The sequence below is a fragment of the Mustela erminea genome, chromosome 1, assembly GCF_009829155.1.
Source record: "Mustela erminea isolate mMusErm1 chromosome 1, mMusErm1.Pri, whole genome shotgun sequence".
NCBI lineage: Eukaryota > Metazoa > Chordata > Mammalia > Carnivora > Mustelidae > Mustela > Mustela erminea.
Window position 1 is genome coordinate 41684672 of NC_045614.1, and position 19281 is coordinate 41703952.

A 19281-nucleotide genomic window follows, 5' to 3' on the forward strand; every position below is an offset into this window, starting at 1 on the left:
TGACATAAACAAAAGAGGTATAACTCAGCTTTCTTGTAGAATATTCTTATCAGCTTCCATTTATGTATAGCAAAATTAACATCTATCTGTCCCCATGCTGCCAAAAAATTGCCAGCCACTGCTACCTTGGCTGTGGTGCTTTGAAAACCACAAAGCCCATTTATGTATATTCTCTTGTTTCTCTTAAGTATTTCACAAACTACAACTGGCTCTCGAATTATGATCCTGTCTTGTGGTTTGTAAAGGGTAAGGTTATTAACGGCGATGTGCATCTCCGTCCATTGTCTTAGGCATGCAAAATGTGTTTGTTTATTTTCCTTAAGTTAATTTGATTTACCACCGAGTTTCATATCCTGCTCAGCTAATGGGAAATTCAACCTCAGTCACTGCTGGGGCGCCCATTCCCAAAACCTTGCCCAGAAAACTTAATATTACATTGATTTGATCCCTTTAGTTCCCGGACCATGCTTGGAGAATGGGAAATCATTGATCATTGCTGAAAGTGCAAAATAGATCTGTTCCCTCCTGTGGTCTTACCACCAACATGGAGACTGCCAGGTAGAAAGGTATGGGTCCCCCCAAGATTTTGTTAAGCATCAGATCTTTGTTTCCACCAAGGTCACCTGAAATTTCACTTCTATTTTTTTCTCAGTGGCATCTGCTTTCTTCTTACCTTCCAGGACACATGGAACTAACTTTTTAAGGGCTTGAGTTTTGCAAACAAACCTAGGGAGAAAGGGCTCTTGCAGGCAACCCCTCTTGACAACTATCATAAACTCTCTTGAGGCAAAGAAGCTTAGAGTGGAAGAACTGCTTGAGGATATTTACTGGGGAGAATTCTATAAATTAATATTTCAGCAATTCTTTTGAGATAGGGCTTGCACTTAGGGACTGTTTACTATTATGAGCCAGAGACTGTAAGAAGCACGTTAAGTGTCCAATACCATTCAGTACTCCCCAAATCCTAATAAGATTAGGTCAATTACTGCCCAATTCTGGGAAAAATTCTGGAAAACGAGGCTCACAAAGTTGATGTGACTTTTCCAGCACAACCAGTGGCATGTGGCAGTCAAGATGCCATGCAGCTTTGAGCTCAGAACTGCTTCCCTTTCCATCTCCCTCCATCCCACTCACCTTTCCCCCACAATTCCCTTTCTCTAATCACTGGGGAGAAAGTAGGGATTGCTTCTTAGATTCACGGTCATGGAATTAAAGGAACTTTCCAACTATATGGTCTTGGCTTCCTTTCAGAAGCTGACCAAGGCAGTTTGCGGCGTTTGCGTGGTATTTTACTTCTTTAGGTCGAGGCAGTTCTGTCTCTGGTCAAGTTTCTGTGTTTCCTGTATTGAAGGTGTGGGAAGACATTTCCCTATGGATACCTACTAAAAATCTACATTGACAAGACCCACTTCTAGATATTGGGGTTCAGTGAGTCCAGGGAGGGCTCTGGGGGTTCATCTTTAGCAACAATTAAGGTAACTCTGGTGAAGGCCGTCCACCATGCCATCGCGGAGCACTGCTGCTGTAGCCTATCTTTTCTCTGCTTTATCACTGATATTTATTCAAGTCAATGTCTGGTCACCGGGAACAAAAACTCTCTCAATTCAATTATAAAGGGAGTTTACTGAAAAGGAGAGCAAGGTGACATTATGAAAAAAGAATACGGAGAGTCTACTTGAGAACTGGACAACTATCGAAGAGCTATTCTGTTTTGCTTGCTGTCCCTACAGCTCCATGGGTCCTTGTCTCCTCCATTCACTGGAGTTGTAGCAGAGTCTGTCTGCTCCATCTCACCTGCGACAAGCTTTGTCCCACTTGCCCATGGCCTTAACTTGGGAAGCCTGAACCGAGTCCTAAATTCCACATATCACTGCATTTTACAATCTCTTTTTTTTTTGTAATCTCAATTACAATCTCTATATTGCTTAGTTCAACATATCAAACAAGAATCTGACTAGCTCCGCCTGACTGTCCATGGATCAGGTGGCCACCCCGGTGTCATAGTTGGAGGTTATGTGGGCAAGTGGAGGGGTATATGGTCCTGTGTGAGCCTGCCCCTGAATCAGGAGTGACAAGCATGAGGGAGGGTCCTTAAAAAGATGGCTGTGGGTAGGGATGAAATCAGAACTATGATTCTTACAATATCACTGTCAGAGGTCTTCATAAGACTTTACTTCTGGGTTGCCTGGGTGGTTCAGTGCGTTAAAAGTCAGAATCTTGATTTGGGCTTGGGTGATGATCTCAGGGTCCTATGGGGCTCTGTGTTCAGCAAGAGCTGCTAGAGATTCTCTCTTCCTCTCCCTCTGCACCTTCCCCTGCTTGCATCCTCTCTCTCTATAGGGAATACATACATAAATCTTAAAAAAAAAAAAAAAAGGACTTAGTTTTTATCTTGCCAGTTCTCAGTTCAATTCCTTCCAGCTCTAATGGTTCCCTACTAAACATGGGGCCAAGTCAGAACAGTTCTTCTCAATATTCAAAGCCATATGTGACCTGGCTCTCCTGTATCTATCTGCAGTCATCCCTCCTATAGGAACCTTCTTCAGTAGGTGGGTCACCACTCCCTCTAGTCCTCCAACATGCCATGCTTAATCTGGAATTTTCTATCTTCTCTCTTTGCTTATTTTCCTTTAAATTCCATTAAACCTATGACAGCTTTTAAGACTACTCATTACTCTTGACCATCCAAACACTTCCTCTGTTACCTATTCTGATGGTCATTACATTTGGTCTTGTGCCATGCTGTTTCAGATCTCTCATCTTACTTCTCCAAACAGAGTTCGTTAAAGGCAAGAATTAGGTCACAGACTGAAGGCAAGAATTAAGTTATAGACAGTTATCTTCTGGAGGGCCTAACAGAGAATCGTACAATGTAACAAGGCCACCAAGAAGGTAAGACAAAGAAAGAGCTGGACGAAAATGATTTCCTATTGGCATAAATATCTTTTGAACTTAAATATTACAGTTCAATATCACTCTTATTTTTTAGTCAATCCATCTAAAAGATTTGGCTCATCTGATATATGATTTCTTTCCATATTCTTTTTTAAAATTAAAGATTTATTATTTTTGAGAGAGAGAGAGAGATTGAAAGAGAGAAAGCGGAGGGGCAGATGAAGAGGGAAAAAGAGAATCTCAAGCAGACTCCAGGCTAAAAATGGATCCCGACTTGTGGCTTGATCCCACCACCCTAAGAACATGACCCAAGCCGAAAGCAAGAGTCCGACGTACAACTAATTGTGCCACCCAACCGCTCCACTGTTTTTTCTTTCTATACCAAGTTATTTTCATTCAACTTATTAAGTTAAACTCAATAACCACTAATAATTACATGGGACAATGTGCTAGTAGAATTTCAACAGAAGTCAGACTTTAAATGTCGTTGTTAAAAAGAATTTTAAATGGAAGGAGACAAGGTACCATGGCAACATACATATACAATCTACTAGTTTTATTTATTTTTTTATTTTTAATTTAATTTTATTTTTTTCAGTGTTCCAAAATTCATTGTTTATGCATCACACCCAGTGCTCCATGCAATACGTGCCCTCCATAATACCCACCACCAGGCTCATGCAACCTCCCATCCCAAACAAACCTCAGTTTGTTTCTCAGAGTCCACAGTCTCTAATGGTTTGTGTTGGAGAGGATGTGGAGAAAGGGGAACCCTCTCACACTGTTGGTGGGAATGCGAGTTGGTACAGTCACTTTGGAAAACAGTGTGGAAATTCCTTAAGAAATTAAAAATAGAGCTACTCTATGACCTTGCAATTGCACTACTGGGCATTTACCCCAAAAATACAGAGGTAGTGAAAAGAAGGGCCATCTGTACCCCAATGTTCATAGCAGCAATGGCCACAGTCTCCAAACTGTGGAAAGAGCTAAGATGCCCTTCAGATGTGGCCCATATAGACAATGGAGTATTATGTCTCCATCAGAAAGGATGAATACCCAACATTTTCATCAACATGGACGGGACTGGAGGAGATTATGCTGAGTGAAATAAGTCAAACAGAGAGAGTCAATTATCACATGGTTTCACTTACTTGTGGAGCACAAAGAAATACATGGAGGACATGGGGAGATGGAGAGGAGAAGGGAGAGGGTGGAAATCGAAGGGGCAGTCTATTAGTTTTAAAAGAAATTACCTCATAGCCAAGCAAATGTCCATTGCTTAACTTCCAAGGAATGGTATTCCATGAGACTTCAATTTCTGAGGAAGATAGGCTATTTGCAGATACTTGAGACGGAGCTATTGTAGGCTCTGTTTGGCAACAGAAAGTGAAATACAATGATTATTTTGGTAGTTAATTTAAAAATCTATTGAAGGTCATATTTTTAAAAAGGCACTTTAACATATTCAAAAATCCAATAAAACACTTTATCAAAACATTTGAAAACATAAACCGTGTCTTAATCTATTTCCCTGCTTTGGGAGTAGATAGACTTTTCCTTGCTAAACCCCAGCAGAAAACTCTTTTTTCCTCTGTTGCACTTTTTTCTTGGTATCTTTTCTTCCCTTCTTTCCTTATGTTCTATGTTCTCTCCACCAGCTCCTTATTTCTTTCCCCTCCATCCCACAGCTCTTGCTTGGGCATTCCAATGCACACAAATGCTGCCTGTTTGTTTAATTTTGTCTTGCCAAACAAAGTCATGCTCTACAGAGTTCATTTATTCAATAAACATTTAGTTAGTGCCTTCTGTATCCAAGGCCCACAGGAGGGGCACACTAAATGAGATACAGCAATTTCCAGACGTTTACTGTTTTGAAGGAGTAGACAGACATGCACAGAACTTTTTACACAACAAATATCCCTCTGTAATAAACAACTCTTAGCTTGAGGGGCTCATAGTCATTCTCCTGTCTCACAGCACAGATCTGAGCAGGGACTTCCCCTCTCCCAATATCCATTTCTGTGTTAAATCATCCTTCTTCTGGGCTGTACTGATTGATAGTGAGGCAGAATCTTGGTCCAAGGAAAGGCCTATTAGATTTTCTGTCCTAATAATTCGAAACTTGGTTTGGACAGATGAGGAGTACTTGAGGCTAGTCAATCCAGTCCTGGCACCCTAGAGAGCTAGAGGGTTTCTGAGGCTCCACAGCTTTTCTTATTAATGATCTTTACGAGGTATGCTGTTTAAATCTTCTTTTGATTCAGTAAGTCATAGTATCCAACACATCCTTCACTTTTTCATAGAAAAGTCAAATCTCTATCTGATGTTTGGAACAGAAAGACCTTTATTCAACTCATTAGTGGTGGCAAGAATAATAACAGGAGGAGGAAAGTGCGGGGGGGGGGAAGGGAGAGGGTAACAGGCTCTGATTGTCCCTCCTTCCAACCTTCAGCCCTCCCCGTCCAGAATGCACAGGGTAGGCAGTGCTTGAAAACTCCCTGGTTAACTTTCATCTTTCCTCAGACTGCTGCCCTTACAAGGAAAATCCTTGGCTAGTCTTGGAAATGGGGTCTGGCTATGACTATAAAGGCTCTTATTTTTTGCAAAGTTTTTTAATACTACTTGTTTGTTTTTCTCTCAGAACTCCATAAAAAAGAGAGGATAAGAATATGTGGTATTAAAAAACGGAGTCTTCTTATTATTTTAGACATAACAACTGTGGACCGCCTTCTGCAATTTACTGCAGGGTCTTGGGGTAGAGAAGACACTGCAAAGTCACCTTTCATGAGTTCAGAATGGTTGAGAGCAAAGGCTCTTGATTAAAATACTTGTTTGGTAAGTCTGTATGGAGTATGGCTAGTTTATTCATTTCCTTCATTAAAATTCCATTTTCTTATGTATACATGGGCTATAATGATAGTACCCACATGTAATTCCTCCTTAGAAAATCCAAATTAGGTAAAGTCTGGCAATGGTAAGCATCAATATATGAGAGCTCCTATCATTCTTATTAAGTAGAACCCCATGTGATAGCCAATATTCAGCTGTTTTTTTTCCTAATAAAATGGCAATTTCATATGATTCTCCTAATAATCATATTTTCTAAGGAGATACCATAGTTGGGGAAAGTTTAAGGAAAGACAGAGAGACAGCATGAGTCCAGAGTGGAGTATGTATGAATCTACACTAGCTGGAATCAGTGTTTCACATCTTTAAGCCTGAACATTGCACACCTCGCCATGTCATACTTTAGGCCTCCTTCTCCATTCTGCTAACGTCCCATTCTCATCATAGGAAACACCATAAGAATTGAGACTGGAGCACTTTGAAGAGAGTATCCTAATCTTATCCCCCAAAGAAGAAGGCTGTGGAAAGCTGCATTGTGCCCTGTTTCACAAGCTGGAGCTCAAAATGTACTCATCTTCCACAGATTTTAACCAAGAGTTACATCCTCTGACTAGCTATTGAGCCTCGTACTTCAAGTCGGCTTGGTTGATGTTTATTACCTGGACTGTGAATCTAACTGTGGCTTCACTCATTATTCTTTGGAAGAAATTTATCTGAAGTCACAAAGCATTTGCTAGGTTTACTGAAAACACAAACCACACAGTCTCCGTACCTTCTTCGGCAGAGAACACGGTTGTCACCGGGCTAAATGGTCCTTCACCTTTGTTATTATAAACACCCACTTTAACCTCATACAGTGAAAATGGCATGATGCTTTCATTCCTAAAGACATATCTTGGGGTATCAGGAGATGTGACCACTGTCTGGATCCAGTTAGTAACTCCAAGAGGGCGGAAGGCAACAACATAACCAAAACCTTCACCATTCTGTAGTTCTTCAGGGACTGGCTACAAAGGAAAGACATATTAAATTCACCCTTACACATGAGGGCCAGGCAAAAATAAATGCATTCTAATCCTTAGTCTTTTGCAAAACCCATCAAATAATAATTGACATTGTATTAAGAGGTTCTGTAAAAAAAGGAGAAAAAGGTCAGTGGCACAGTCAGGTGCTTTAAAGAGACATATGCCACTTTTTCATAGCCATCCAGATAACCATTTGGAATTTAGTTCTAAAGTTATTCAGATTTTTTTAAGCACCCTGTAGCTTCAATCTGAGTTCTGTATCATAAGATATACTTTCAGTTGAATATACCTCATCACTTGAGTCAAATAAAAATCATCTAATCCAGAACGTTGACTTTATGGAAAAAAAATTACCTATTGATATGATGATTAAGTACAAAGGACTAAACTGTATTAAAAAAAGAAAGTAAAAGTAATGTATTAAGGTCAAAGCTGTATTTAGATCATGTCAACAATTCCTACTGACACTCCTTCATGATCTTTTAACTTTCTATTTTTCCATCAACATCTTCAAATAACACAGCCGATTCTCATGCTTTCTGACTTTAAATGTGCTAATTACATTTTTTCCTAATTACAACATAAAGCAAGAGCTGAGAGCATGGCCAGGAAGCAAGCACCTGCTGGAATCAGTGGGTGAACATCATCAGCGGGGTTACAGCTGCGTGGAAAGCCGTGAGGACAGCTTGAGAGCAAACAGCCAGGACTTGACTCTCAACCCCATGTTTACCAGCCAAATGACCTTGGGCAAATTATTTAATATTCTCTATGCCTTAGTGTTTTCATCTATAAAATGTTGCAAGAGTGAAATGAAAAAAAAAAAACAAAAAAACCCAACAAAAACCAAATCTGTTCTAGAAAAAGTGATTAGCATAGGGTGAGCTACTAGTACTAAGGCCCACTACCAGCACCACCAGGGGCTGTGATGGGAAGAGCAAACCCCTGACGGGGAGGCTGCTGTCCAGACACTTACATCCCAAGTTATCACCAGCTCAGACCGGCTTCCACCTCCTCCACTGACTTCTGAAGGAGGCACTTCCGGAACTGTGTAGGTCAGAGAGACAGAGATAAAACCCTATTTGCATTTGATTCAATGTTGCTTATTTCTAATATTTGAAGTAATTGGATCACTGGCACATTATACATATGTATGTGTGTGTGTGTATCTGGATCATGGGAGACATACACATAATATCCATATATGCATATTTATCTTTGAGGAGATCATCAAGTAATTTATATTTACATGAAATTTTCATAGATCCACAACACCTCAAACAAGAAGAAAAAAATGACTCAGGATAGAGGTCAATACAACAAAGGAAAGTGATTCCATGAGGATGATGGGAAATGAACCTGGCATGAACATTTCATTTGTGACTCTTCCATATTACAGATATAACTGCTGTATCAACATTGACTTTACTTAAAAAAAAAAGGACCTAGACTCAAATCCTCAAATCTTGTTAGGAGGTATTGTTTATACACCTCACATGGGTATCAGATTCCCTGTTTACACGGAGAACTTTATGCTTAGTAATTTCTATGACACAACTAGAACAGAAGTTCCTGAAGGTATGTCTTTGTTCAGAGCTGTAGCCACCATATCTAGAAAGTGCTGATCACACAGTAGATACTCCATAAGTATGTGTTGTATGAATAAACAAATGGACTACAAAGATTGGCATGGTTCTCCTATTCCTCATAATTCCTGCCATAAATATCACATGCATTGTCCTGAGTGAAAAAGCATCATTAAAATTACTGAAACATATTCCATGACTTCTATTTTGGCTCAGTTCCTAAAGTGACATACTAGCTATACTTCAAACATCATTTTAATCAACATTAATTAACATTACAGATTCTGAAAAGGAAAGTCTATAGATCCTCTCAGAGGCCTCAGGAATCTGATACTACGGACACTGCCTAAGTTTCAATTTCAATGTTAGGGTATTTTTAGAGTTATAAAAATAGTCTTAATGTTAATATTAATAGTCACCCAAAACATAACATTTTAACAATGATTCTCTCTTAATCTAATAGTTGAGGGGTCAAAATATTCCTGATCCTCAGTCGCTTGAGCTCATTCATGGAGCGTGGTGGTAAAATGAGATTTCCTAGCAGCAGAACTCCCAAATGTCATTATCCTACCAATTTGTCAGTGCTTGTTATAAACGAAAACAGCATTTCCCCTGTTAACAGGGTGACTATGTCAGATAGTAATTATAACCTTAAGTGACAAAAATATATTCACTCAACATGCACTAATGAACGCTGATGATGGACTGAACTTTTGGAAATGTCACATTACATCAGAATCACTTACAAGAGTGTCTTTTGACAAATGCCATATGGCCAGTTCTGCTATTAGGTAGGTCAGATAATTGCAACAATGGATTATTGAGGTTAATCCCCTGCTGGCCTGGAGGCCAAGTCCGAGAGAAGTGGAAATACACACCCAGGGAAACCTAGTAACCTATTTTACTCAGAAAACAAAAACACTAACCTGCCTCTTCAGTTCTTACTTTTTCTGAGGGCAAACTGGGTTCTCCACCTCCGATTTTGTTACTGGCTACAACCCGAAATTCGTATTCCACCCATGGATTTAACTCGACGACTGTAGCAGTGTGTGTTTTCCCATCAATAACCTCAGGCACTGAAAAGGAATATGTCAGAGAAGTGACATTCTGCAGGTCTTAGCACTGGTTTAAAACCCATTTATAGGTACCAATGGCATTTGACTCTTTTCCTTTACCTGTTGTGGCAGTTTGCCAACCCACGGAGAAAGGTGTCCTCGCCTGAACAGAATAGGATATAACTGGGCTATGGTTATCTGTACCTTCTTTCCAAGAGAGTTGGGCTGTGGTATCTGTAATTTCATCTACCTTCACGTTTTCTGGTGGCCCAGGTGAACCTAAGAAAGGCAAAAATGCAAAAGTGGGCAGCAATTCCATAATATCATCTTCTACCCAAGTGAAGAATGTCACATGATCAATGTAATACCGACAACGGATCCTAATTTCAAGAGTACTTAGCGAAAAAGGGTATTTTCCTGGCAATACAACTACCGCATTTTCCTTTGGACATTTCTGCTGTTAGATATTCAATCTGAACAGGAGTCAGTAATATCAAAATCATAGTATTCTAGGGTTGCAAATGATGCCCACTTTTTGAGGATTTCTGCACCCTTCCAAATACAACATCATTTACTTTTGGCATGATGTCTTTTCCTTTAATCTACCAGTGTACCTCTGTAGTTTCCAGTTTGCTTTCCAGAGCTGTTTCAGTTTATCACACACTCTGTTCATTTTCAGCCCAGTAGCAAATCAGTACCTTGGACAATGCCTCAGATTGGCAAATTCTCTCAGGCATTCTGGATGATCTCAGGTTTTTGGAAGTTGTCATATACACATTATCACTATTCTCTTTCATATTAAACACTACTGCTGCATTAATGACATGCTCAAAAACACATCAGCTTGGCAGCACCTGTGAAATGCTGATTACAGTGAGAGCTATTCGCAGGGCAGAGTTGAGATATTTATTTCGTTGAATTAGCACCCATCCTTATCATCATAGTCTCTGGTCTATTTGGGGGGAGGGAATCAAATCAATAATACAACTCACATGTTCATATGCGGTCTCATGGTTTTTCCTCCAGTAAGGAATGATCAGTTAAGATATGAGATTAAAAAAGAAAATTAAACGAAACAAAACAAAACAACAACAACAAAAATCACTGAGGCATTAATGTCTACCTCTTACTATGAGGTCGGCGGCAGATGAAACACTGTCCACCCCCGTCTGCACCATACACACATATTTTCCACTGTGTTTCAGCTGAATGTTTCTGATCATTAAATCACCAGATGAACTCTGTTGGAAAAAAACAGGTAGTGAACACAATGTCATTTTGAAAATGGGAAGAATTCCTGAAGGCTGTAGCCAACAACACCATTGGGATAAAACCCATATTTAGAGAGAAGACCAAGGAGGTTCAAGACTGTAGACTGCTGTAATGGAATGTATGGAAATAAAAACAAGTTAAAAACCATACGTGGCTGCACACATAAATTCCTATAGCTAAATAAATGACAAGATTTCCCCTGGGCATTTATGGCTTCAAAAGTAAATAAGGGCAGAGATTATGGTCTCAGAGTCTATTTACTTCCACTAGGGTGACACTTCTTTTTATATCCACTGCTCAGCACCAGCTCAACTCTTTTCTTTGGTTCCAACCTCTATGCAATTATCTGCCTGAGAAGAGGAGGGAAGCGTTTAGGTATCTGGTGAGAGATAAATACAGCAGGACAAGAGGATTACCATGGTTGAAACATTTTTCTGATCACATTGGTGCTTAAAAAGCCTAACGCTATTTAATTTGTTCAATAGAGAATTTAGGAACAGTCAGTATGAACCCCTCAATAAGAAGAAATTACAACACTTTAAACCCTAAAAATAACAGCTGTCCATAAAGACATTTGCTGGCATCCTCTAGCACCAATTAATGCAGCAAATGTATTTCTAAAAGCTCAACTTCAAATGGTCTGCATTTTAAAAGAATATAAAATCATGTTCATAAAATTACTTACTGCAGACCAGTTCCACGCATTAGTAAAAATATGAATGAAAATAAAATGATTTGGAAAGCAAAGCTCTTTGAAAATGATCACCAACTGAAACATCTCTAAACTGGTACACAGGAGAAGCAATGGTGTTTATCTTGTTAATTAAAAGGATAGGTTTACTCTTGGGTTTTCCCAGTATTTTTTTTTTGAAAGATGGATTCCATTCTCCAGGTTTCAGGCAATTTCCTAAGATCTCCTACAGGGCAATTCTTTAAATATTATTTCCTAGGCTTTGGATTTTGAATGGGCTATGCATTCTCTGTTGGTCAGGTTGTGTGGCTTTTGCCTGAATGTCTTGGGTACTGGGAGAAAGTAGACGTGAGGTGATTGATGGCTGTAATTAAATGATAATCCAAAAACTGTTAAGTTTGCACATTTTACTTTCATCAAGTTGAACTTTTTTCTTTCCCTCCCTTTCTTTTCTCCTCAGGGTTATTTAGAAATTTATCCCCAGGACAAAACTTTCAATGCTTGCTGACCTTTAGAAACTCTTCCGGTTTTATGAGCTCCATATACTCACAGGAGGTTGATTATCATTTCTATAGAAATCTCTTCTTTTCAGGGAGGTAAGAACTGTTACTATTAAATTCCACCAAGCCATTGGGAGAGTTATTATTCTTCCCTAGGTTTATTTGCTTATTTTGAAAGCAGTTCGGTAAAAGAAAATTGGAACTGGACTTTCTTTATGTCCTTAGACACATAAATACATCTAAAAGGCACATTGGCTGGTTATATTTGTTGAAACTATAAGGAAGAGACAGATATTGGATGTGTCATTTCTTTTCACTTATGGTATGGGTGGGTCAATAGAGAAAAAACTTAGCTGATGTCAAAACCAAACCACCTTCCTGAAGAAATGTAGTTAGGCTCACCATCAGGGGAAATATAATTTTTAATTATCTATTTACAATGTAGAGTGGAGAGAGGAAGCAATTAAATAAGACACGTGAACAGTAGGAACCACTGATTTTTTTTCAGCACTAACATGAAGATGAATGGATGAAAACATAAGTGGAAAGTAAAATTTATCAAAATTTAGAAAGGATGCCTCTTTAATTTCTGTCTCATTCAACAGAACATATTTGTATTGTTCTTCAACTGCTTCTTTCTTACTGTATCTATTCTTTTAATGGATCAATATACAGCCTTAAGATCCACCTTAACAAAAGTTCATCGAGTGCTTGCCATGTAAGTCCACTCCAGGACAATGAAGTACCTAATACATGGTCTCTGCCCTCTAGAATGTAAACCCAAGTCAGGGTAACAGATGTATACATGTGAAGCATGTTATTTTTATAAGTTTAGAAAGTTTATTCATGAAGGTTAAATAAATTTGCATGGCACAGACCATTTATAGATAACTTCAGAAGAAATGAGACAATTTCAAGTCCTACTGAGGATGTGGGACAACTGGAAATCATTATGCTAACAGGACTATAGATTAGTAGGACTATTCTGGGCAACTATTTAGAAGTATCCACTAAGGCAGGACATATGCATAATTTATGACCCAACAATTCCACTCCTAAGTATAACCCTACAGAGATGTATGCATATGTTCAACAAAGACATTTATAAGAATGTAGCAGTGCTACTCAAAATAAAAACAACCTAATCAGAATCACAATGAAGTAGATGAAGGACTACATCACAATGAAGTAGATGAAGATGAATAGCAGGACACTCATTTAAGCAAATATTATTAGACCATGAGAATGAATGAACAACAACTCTGGATTAACGTGGCTGCCTCAACTTCAAAGATGAAAACTGGATAGCAAAGAGCACATTACAGTAATCTATTGTATCACAAGTGTGGATTATGGTTGCCTTTCAAAGGATGACTTCTGAGATAAAGGTCATATTGTTTCCTGATTTTGGTGCTGGATACTTGAGTGTGTTCATTTCGTAAATATTCATGGAGTCATACACTTCTGATCTGTGCATTTTGGGAGTAGAATATAATAGTTCTTAAAATGCAGTTATTATGACATACAGCTATATGTTTAAATGTTTCACATTAAATAGGACCACAGGCTGAAGTGGCCAAATAACATGATTATAATTCTAAAGTCCAAATTCTTTCACAAGAATGAGACATTTACTGCTAATAATTTAAGCACCTATACTATTAATTAGAATATCCTATAATTTCTTACCGAGATGCAACTGAAAATTCTCAACATTAAAGATAAAAAAGGAAAAGACAATTCCCAAGGAAAGTTTCACTTATATCAAACCAGTTCCTGTCCCCATCAATTTTTCATTGTTAATGGTTACAGTATAACTAATTGCTGATTAACTGCGATAAAGGTAAGAGAAGTGGATCCAGAAAAGCACAAGTAAAATTAGTAAACTATAACTCAATAAAACTGAAAGAAATTGTCAAAATGTGGTAAATCAGTACTCAATAGATTATTTCTCAACATGTTTACCAATAAAATTGCATCCCTTATTTAGATATATTTAGATTCAAATAAAACATTTTTAGGAACACTATTAATTCCTTGGATAACAAATAGCTTCTAGTTTGTTGTCTATTAATTGGTTTGTTAGTATTTCTTTGTGTTGTTTTCCTAAACTCTCCTTTCCCCACACCCCTTTCCTCAAATACAGAGGATAGATAAGAACTGGACAGAGGCAGAGTCAAATCTTTTTTTTTTTTTTTTTTTGGACATTACCCATCCTTCTTTCCCTTAAAATCTCCCTCTCAAAGCACAACAGTACAATTTCCACCCTTTCCCTCTTCAATGCTGCTAATCAGAGATTTACTGAGAAATGGAGATATTAGTAAGGAAACAGGCATATTCTGATGGCATACACAGGTATTTAAGAAGCAGGAGACATTTCCCTAAGTTATAAGAATTCCCTAAGTTCCAGAGTAGAGAGTCCAGACATGGACTTGCAACTCTATGGTCAAATAATCTTTGACAAAGCAGGAAAAAACATATAGTGGAAAAAAGACAGTTTCTTCAATAAATGGTGCTGGGAAAATTGGACAGCTATGTGTAGAAGAATGAAACTGGACCTCTCTCACACATACACAAAGATAAACTTGAAATGGATAACAGACCTCAATGTGAGGCAGGAATCTATCAAAATCCTAGAGGAGAACATAGGCAGTAACCTCTTCGACATTGGCCACAGCAACTTCTTTCAAGGTGTGTCTCCAAAGGCAAAGGAAACAAAAGCGAAAATGAACTTTTGGGACTTCATCAAGATTAAAAGCTTCTGCACATCAAAGAAAACAGTCAACTCAACAAAGAGGCAACCCATGAAATGGAAGAAGATATTCTCAAATGACACTACAGAAAAAGGGCTGATATCCAAGATCTATAAAGAACTCCTCAAACTCAACACACACAGAACAGATAATCATGTCAAAAAATGGGCAGAAGACATGAACAGACACTTCTCCAAAGAAGACATATAAACGGCTAACCGACACATGAAAAAATGTTCACCATCATTAGCCATCAGGCAGATTCAAATAAAAAACCACATTGAGATACCACCTTACACCAGTTAGAATAGCCAAAATTAACAAGACAGTAAACAACAAGTATTGGAGAGGATGTGGAGTAAGGGGAACCCCCTTACAGTGTTGGTGGGAATGCAAGTTGGTACAACCACTTTGGAAAACAGTGTGGAAATTCCTTAAGAAATTAAAAATAGAGCTACCCTATGACCCTGCACTACTGGGTATTTATCCAAAGATACAGAGGTAGTGAAAAGAAGGGCCATCTATACCCTAATGTTCATAGCAGCAATGGCCACAGTCTCCAAACTGTGGAAAGAGCCAAGATGCCCTTCAACAGATGAATGGCTAAAGAAAATATGGTCCATATATATAATGGAGTATTATGCCTCCATCAGAAGGGATGAATACCCAACTTTTGTATCACCATGGATGGGACTGGAGGAGATTATGCTGAGTGAAATAAGTCAAGCAGAGAAAGTCAATTATCATATGGTTTCACTTACTTGTAGGATATAAGGAATAACACGGAGGACATTGTGAGATGGAGAGGAGAAGTGAGCTGGGGGAAATTGGAGAGGGAGATAAACCATGAGATACTGTGGACTCTGAGAAACAAACTGAGGGTTTTGGAGGGGAGAGGGTGGGGGTTGGGTGAACCTGGTGGTGGGTATTATGGAGGGCACGTATTATATGGAGCATGGGGTGTGGTGCATAAACTGGATTTTGGAACACTGAAAAAAACCTAAAATTAAATTAAGAAAAAAAAAAAAGAATTCCCTAAGGCCCTTTTGAAATGTTCTCTTTTAATTTTTTAAATGAAAAGTTTTTATTTATTTATTTGATAGACAGAGATCACAAGTAGGCTCAGAGGGAGATAGAGAAAGAGAGGCGGAAGCAGGCTCCCTGCTGAACAGAGAACCCAGTGCGGGGCTCGATACCAGGACCCTGGGATCATGACCTGAACTAAAGGCAGAGGCTTTAACCCACTGAGCCACCCAGGCACCCCAAGAAATGCCCTATCTTTTAAAAATAAGATAATTCACCTAAAACTATCTATGCTTATCCACCTGTACTTTTGATGCTGAGGGTACAATGGTGAAAAAAACAACAGTCCATATGTTCATGGGGTTTATAGTTGAAAGACAGTCATTCATCATATGAGTATAATAAATCAATGTAAGATTATAATATAATAATGCTAGCTCAAAGCACATAGAAGAATCTATGTTTTTCTGGAGTTTTGGTGAATTAATAATTGAGCTGAGATTTGCAACATGAGTACAAGCTATCTAAAAAAAGAGGGTTCTAAAAAATGGTTTATACTAGGGCACTTAAACATATACAAAGACTCTAAGGCAGGTGAGAACATAGTCTATTCGGGAGTATGAGGGGAGAGAGAGGGTATCAGGGGTATGGTTAATCCACAAATTGTTCATTTGTCCCCAGAAAACATAAAGTTCACTGTAGATAGTTTCAAGTTCATATTTATACTTTGATGACAATAACATTTTGAGTTTCTTCTATTTAAAAAAAAAAAATTTTGGCTCCGTAGCTCAGGGGTTAGAGCACTGGTCTCGTAAAAAAAAATTTTTTTAAGTTTCACTAGATTTACTTGATTATCCAATTATTTGCTCATCTAATGATATAGGTGTCTCCCAGGGAAAAATTCCATTTCCAGAACACGTTACAGGTATAAACAGTAAATGGATGTATAAGCCAAATCATCTTTGAAATAAACGCTAAGGAAAATTCAGTGTGCATGAAATGAAAGAGAAGAGGAGTTTATTAACTTTTTCCCTATATTTTCTTAGATGATGATGCTAATGGAATTTTTTATATAATTTAAAACCTACTCTGCCCTAGGTAGGGGGGTAAATGCTAAATAGTACATGATATGATAAGCCATGCCAGGTGAAAATAAATAAGTAGATCATTAATAATTATGGGTAGGCTGAAAGTACACTGTGATATCTAACATATGCTAAAAATCAAGGAATAAAATAAACCTTAGAAGTCAGGAAACCTCTTGAATGGAGCAAATGTAGCATAAACTTGCAGTATAAAAAATTATCAGCAAAAAACTAACTCCCTAGTAAGCACTCTCAATGTAAATGCTGTTGCTCGACTGCCAAGAAGCATAATTTTTCAGTTTAAGGGGGGAAAAAAAGCCTTTGATGACTATTTGGAAGGCAAGGTTGAATAGGTGGTCCTCCTCCTTTTTGTCACTTTCCACAGCCTGTTATTGCATAGATTCCAATATAAATCATTCAACCCATCACAGGGTTGCCTTCCAAATCCTGACACAGCATGCAAATCATATGCAGGTGCCTTGAAAACAGTCAAACCTGCTGGTGCCTTCTGGAGCCTGGGTGGTGTTTTCCTCTGTGAATGTCTCTGAAGGAACTGCTGGTAGACCTGTATCTCTGATCAACCAAATCAACACTTGCCCCCCACCAACCCAAAACAGCTGCAGCAAGGTCAATTCCACTGCAAATGTATGCTGTTCATCCAAGGAAAAGAAATAATTAGAAGCCACTGAAACATGAAAAAAAGGTCCTAATGCTAAACAGTCTTAGTTTTGTTGACTAAGAACTTCATCTGAAACTGTCCAATGCTTGCTTATCCAAACAGGTGAGACTGAAAGGCAGGTAATAGGAGTCTGCTAATATCAAAATTTGCAGTATATTCTTTGATACCAATAAATTGGAGTAATTGCTCCTTTACTGGATTGAGAGTCCCAGCCTGTTCCATCGTAACTATTTTTGGAAGAGTGACACACAAAAAAATGATAAAAACTCAGTCAAAGGCACTTTATGCATATTTTACGTTGTGTCCAATACCAGTTTGCTATAAAGGGATCAGCTTTTCTATCACAACCTCAAGTTCTTATTAACAGCATGGGACATTTCTTTTCTGGATGGTGTTATGCAGACGGAGTATCTACCTAAGAATCTGTGGCATCAGGATGCCTCATCTTTGTTCTCACAGCAATTTTAACCCGTGTTTCAATAAAGTTGTATCTCCACAATTGTATGTTGCCATATCCCAGTACAAAGATTCTTATTTTTTTTCTCAAAATTATAAACTTTTTTAGATTTACATTTATATGGAAAATATATGTCTTCATCTTAAACAGGAAACTGTTAACCAAAATAATAGTTACCCGCCAAAATGAATACAAATGGAAAACAGTGCAAAGAACACTGTCCAAAATAATGTAAATGGACATTAGCTGGACACATTCAAAGTCTCTGAGACTGAGACCTTTGCTCTCTCAGTTAAAAGGGGAGATTAGCTTCTATTAGAGAACCATTAGTGACAAACCGAATGCCATATTGAAACATTCTCCTTGATTTAACCTATATGATTGAAACGAAAATAAAAATAGAATAGATCTCTCATTCTACCTTATTTAATACTGCCTATTGGTATGTGGTCTGTGCTTTGCAAAACATGGGGCTATACAGTTCACTACACCCAGCAGTTCTCCATGCTGGCTAGACAATAAATTTACCTGAAACGTCTTTAAAAAAAAAAAAATATATATATATATATATATATAGATATAGATATATATAGATATAGATATATATAGATAGATATAGATATAGATATATAGATATATAGATATATATATAGATATCAATATCAGAAATGCCTAGTTCACATCCCAGAACAATTAAATCAGAATGGACTAGGAAATGTAGACCCTCTACCTGATTCTAATGAGCAGTCGGGGTCAACACTCATGATACCTCCTGAGATGTTCCATTCATCATCTTCACTTCTTTTATAAATAATCACATTATTTAGGCTCTAAATAATCACTCACATCTATTCCTAACTCTAAAATTCTGCAACTAGTAAGTGCATGAGAAAATCGTTAAGTTAGGCTGTTTACTGATGGGCTCATAAGCTAAGAACAGCAATCCTATAAATATTTTAATCATAGAGTACGGGTGAGAAAGCCAGTATTTGAAACAGGTACCGTAGGTCAATCACAAGACACATTTGCTTACAATTAGACTGTCTTGGTATGTTTACCATAATTAAAAAAAAAATAGACACAAATAATTCAACATGCTGATACATTTCTCTAGATTCATACAGAAACTTAATGTTATTCAACATGAATTACTCTAGGATTTCTCTGGATTTAGGAATAATTCTGACACCGAATGAAAGCATTTTAAGTCATGTGACTACCCTGAGTAGCAATTTAACTCATAGATCAGATCTTTCTCTCTTTTTAAATCCTTATATTATAAGCTTAAAATTTAGTAAGAGACATTTGTCCCTTGTAGAATGAAAAGCTAGTATATAAGAATAAGACTTTTTCATACACAGGAATAAAAAGTCATTTCATGGAAACTTGACTAAGCTGTGCCAATGTCTTATGTTT

At 37.9% G+C, this 19281-nt stretch overlaps 1 protein-coding gene across 1 annotated transcript in view; it reads right to left on the reverse strand.

Annotated features, from left to right (window-relative positions):
* Positions 1-19281, reverse strand: part of CNTN3 (contactin 3) — a 336483-nt gene that overhangs the window by 29275 nt on the left and 287927 nt on the right. The window contains exons 14-19 of the mRNA XM_032325229.1: positions 10529-10646; positions 9526-9684; positions 9277-9426; positions 7741-7811; positions 6515-6749; positions 4149-4264 (exon numbers count right to left, since the gene is read on the reverse strand). Of these exons, the coding sequence (XP_032181120.1) occupies positions 4149-4264; positions 6515-6749; positions 7741-7811; positions 9277-9426; positions 9526-9684; positions 10529-10646 (849 nt within the window). The remainder of the gene's footprint in view (positions 1-4148; positions 4265-6514; positions 6750-7740; positions 7812-9276; positions 9427-9525; positions 9685-10528; positions 10647-19281) is intronic.